The sequence below is a fragment of the Lolium rigidum genome, chromosome 5, assembly GCF_022539505.1.
Source record: "Lolium rigidum isolate FL_2022 chromosome 5, APGP_CSIRO_Lrig_0.1, whole genome shotgun sequence".
Classification (NCBI taxonomy): Eukaryota; Viridiplantae; Streptophyta; class Magnoliopsida; order Poales; family Poaceae; genus Lolium; species Lolium rigidum.
Genome location: NC_061512.1, coordinates 23,492,776 through 23,496,410, shown reverse-complemented (window position 1 = coordinate 23,496,410; position 3,635 = coordinate 23,492,776). Strand labels below are relative to the sequence as shown.

The following is a 3,635-nucleotide window of genomic DNA, read 5'->3' as shown; positions in this document are numbered from 1 at the left end:
ATCAAAGATTTGCAGGGCAAGTATCTCGGTGTATTTAGCAATGTGTTACATGAATAAGGGAGAGATCGAGATAGAGAGGTGATACTTTTGTCAGCCATGAAAGAAGGGAGACGGACGAAGAAGCCCATAGGTTGGTAAGATTCTCAACTATGCTGCCACTGGGGCGCCATGTATGGCTCTTACTTAGCACCACCAAGTGGTTTAACATGCCTGCAAACATTGTTGCTATTTCTTGAATAAAGGTGTGTGAGTTGCTAAGAAAAAAGTATGACAAAGCGATGGAGGGGGTGGATGTTCCGTCGTTTGATTGTATGAATAGTAGGTTGTACAAATTAATGAATGACGTGGACACACGGAACGATAGAAAAATGAGGTGGTGGAGGGTTGCTTTAGATATAGAAGATATAAGAGCAATTTACTCCAATTTCTTCCAGCGTGACAAAAACCCTTTTGGGTATGTGAACTATAATCCCATTCCAATTTGAATTTGGCACTAGACTAGAGGACCTTCATTAGAAATAGACACGAAAGTTCAGAGTAATGTTGGCATCCTTGCAGCCAATGTTTTCATAGTAAGTATCTAGGCAATATAAGCAAGCCAAATACAATAAGCCGAACCTCAGTAACATTATAGAGCTGTAAGTGTGAAAATAAAAAGTGATATATTCACACAAGAAAAAGGTGATGCATCACAGATAAAAGTAGTAGACAAGTAGTAAAATACATCCAAACAAAACTGAACACTTCTATCTTAAGAGGCATTGAACTATATCGTATTGTATAAGAATAGGAATCTGAATTTTGATCCAACACATGCATCAAAAACTTTTCATGGCTCCCAGGCAAGACCTCAAATCCGGCATGTATGGGCACTCGTACTTGTCGCAAAAGGCATCGCATACTTTGGACGTCATCCCTGTCTCGAGGTTCACCATGAAAAGGCCACTGCCTGCATGAGTCAAGAACAAGGAGCCGCTCTGGTCGCACAGTGCTGCGATAGAGGGCCTGCAAAGTGCGAAAGGATCGGACATGAGATGTACCGTCTTGTGAAGCGCCCATGACGACTTGGCGCCGGTGCCGTCGTCTTGGAAATTCCAGATGGAGATGACAGGTTTATCCACAGAAACCAAAGAGAGACACCCCAAAGCTGAACTGAACAGGCGAAGTGAGTTTGCGTTGTGGCGGTTCTTCCCTGCCTGCAGCGGAAGGTCAATTCGGCGCGCCGACGCCTCGGTCTGGCCGAGGCGCACGGCCAGCACTGCGTCCACCGCGAACCGACGGTTGTAGCATATCCAGTGGATGTCGCCATGGTGGACGACGGCAGGGAAGCAGAGGTAGACCGCCATGTTGTCAGGCAGTTGGGCTGTCACCGCCATGCCCCACTGTCCTGTTTGGGAGGAGAAGACGCGCAGGAGGATCTCGTCTGGTGCGTGTGCGTCTGGATATCTTTTCATCGATGCAAGCAAGCGGAAAGAGGAGCCATCTCCGTCCAGAAATTCTAGGCTCTCGAGGAACGATATGTCAGGGACAGGGAGAGGGGGGAGAAAGGTGGAGGTCCCGGCCATGGGATTGCAGACACAGATCCTGATGGAGTCGCAGGAGTAGCCCTTGACACGGCGGAGCGCAAGAAGCCCATGTCCGCCTGACGCGACGGCGTCGAATCCACTGAGGCCAGCCGCGTTCGGCAAGAAGTGGGACAAGTCGAAGACGGAATGAGGGCGGCCGATGAGGAGGAATCGCGTGGGACGGCCAAGGTACCGGCGGCGACGGGGTCGCTTTGGAGAAGTGTCCCGGAAAAAGAATCCGAGGAGGGGTGAGGGGAAGGACGGCTCTAGGATGAGGCGGCGCCATGCTTTGCAGGTGGCCGCACAGCGGACGACGGCGACGGCGTCGCCCAGGCGGGACAAGATCTCCATGAGGATGTCCGCCGGGAGATGTGGCAGCCGCAGAGGCGTATCCGCCGGCGCAGCCATGCACCGACGATCAAGAGGCGAACTTAGCTCTGTTTAGACTTTAGAACACTAATTTGGTTTCAGAGAGATCGGAATACAACAAGTTTGGTCCAAGTTATTACACCGGCCGCTCAACTCTCCAAACCGTTTAGGTTTAGGAGACAACTCCTTATCAACTGGGTTTGACTTTGTTTTGTCCCCCACGTCACCTAGACCTAGAGAATACATATGGGCCCGCACGTCATATTCTTTCCATCCCTTCTCACTCCTATCAACAAAAGAGGGTGACGTGGGATACGGTTCTTGTAGTTACCAAACTCTGAAAGTCTGAACGTTGCACTGCAAAAACAGAAAACACCGATCGCATGTAAACATGCGACTTTTCTGTTTCTGTTATTCAGCTTATAAAGGCGAATACACGGCAACTAACTAGCTCACGATCCGATTCTGTCGCGCCATCCGACGACCTCAGCGTGCGCCTGCCACTAAGAGCATCTCTACTTCTCTAGCAGATCCCCATTCGACCCCGCATAATGACCGCTGATTTTCGGTTCGGAGGCGAAAAAAGGGACCGTTCAGATCCCGCATCGGACTCCTATTTCCAAAAAAAAGGGCTTTCTATTTTCATGCCCTCGGATCCTTAGTTGTGCTCAGTTTTCCCCAGCTCCTTAGTTTTTCCTCAGTTTTTTCCCCAATATCTTGTCTGAAACCATCACAGGTGCTGTAACGGCCGGTTGCCCGACGGTTGACCGTTATCTTCTGATTAGTGGGGCCACGTAGACCCTGCAAAGACACGTCAGACCATCCATCTTTGTTTGACCGAAAGCATCGATGTATCCCTGACCAAAATGCGCACGAGTGGAGCCTTCGGTATATCGAATGACAAGTGGAGCCATGACGCTGATACAAGGGGCAATACACGGGTAGGATTAGATTTTTAAACGGAGCTCTACATCGATGGCACGGAGGAGGTGGCCTGCGGGGTGCCGAGATGAGATCGACGTCCATAAAGAACTGCATGAGACGAGACCAGACACATTAGATAGATAAGAACTAGACGCGTTTAACCATGCAAAGAAGAGAAGAAATGGTCGACGACATCGACGACTACCTCAAAACTTTGACTGACCGTGTTGGACACGAACGCGAGCAATGTAGAGAAAACTAGTGTCTCTCCTTTCTGGCGTGTATAGATGGGTGCTAGAAGAGTGTGGTGGCGAAGGGAAACACCTCGCGGTGGTCTGTGGCGTCCAGCATAGCGGGGCGGCGTGGCCATGCCCAAAGCGGCGTGCATGCATGTTCGGCATTGGCATTAGCATGTACGTTCGGCATTGGCCTCGGTGGTATCTCTGGTGTGTCAGTGATCGAATGAGGGGACGGGATTGAGGGTGCATCCCGACGGTGACCTAGCAGTGGCGGCGAGCATAGCCATTCTAACCATGCCGATATCGGCATCAGCATCGTTTGGAGGCTGTGGTGCTCGAATCAAGGTGGAATTTGTTTCTTGTACGCCAAAATGAATTTGAAACAAGTTTCGTGTTGAAGGTTAGGTGACGAAAGTTTGTAACTAAAAATTATACTAGCGCCATGGTGAGGTTCTTTTTGATAGAGCTATACGGTTGGGTAAACTTTTTTGACACTTTTTAGATAGGGTTCCTTGTTGTTACACGTATGGCATCATGT

General features: G+C 49.7%; 1 protein-coding gene across 1 annotated transcript; it reads right to left on the bottom strand.

Moving 5' to 3' along the window:
- Positions 1 to 818: 818 nt before the first annotated feature.
- LOC124655725 lies at positions 819 to 2,972 on the bottom strand. Its single transcript, XM_047194577.1, has 2 exons — positions 2,918 to 2,972; positions 819 to 1,966 (listed from the first exon to the last, which is right to left on the bottom strand). The coding sequence occupies exons 1-2, from the start codon at positions 2,970 to 2,972 to the stop codon at positions 819 to 821; spliced, it is 1,203 nt and encodes a 400-aa protein (XP_047050533.1).
- Between the last annotated feature and the right edge of the window lie 663 nt (positions 2,973 to 3,635).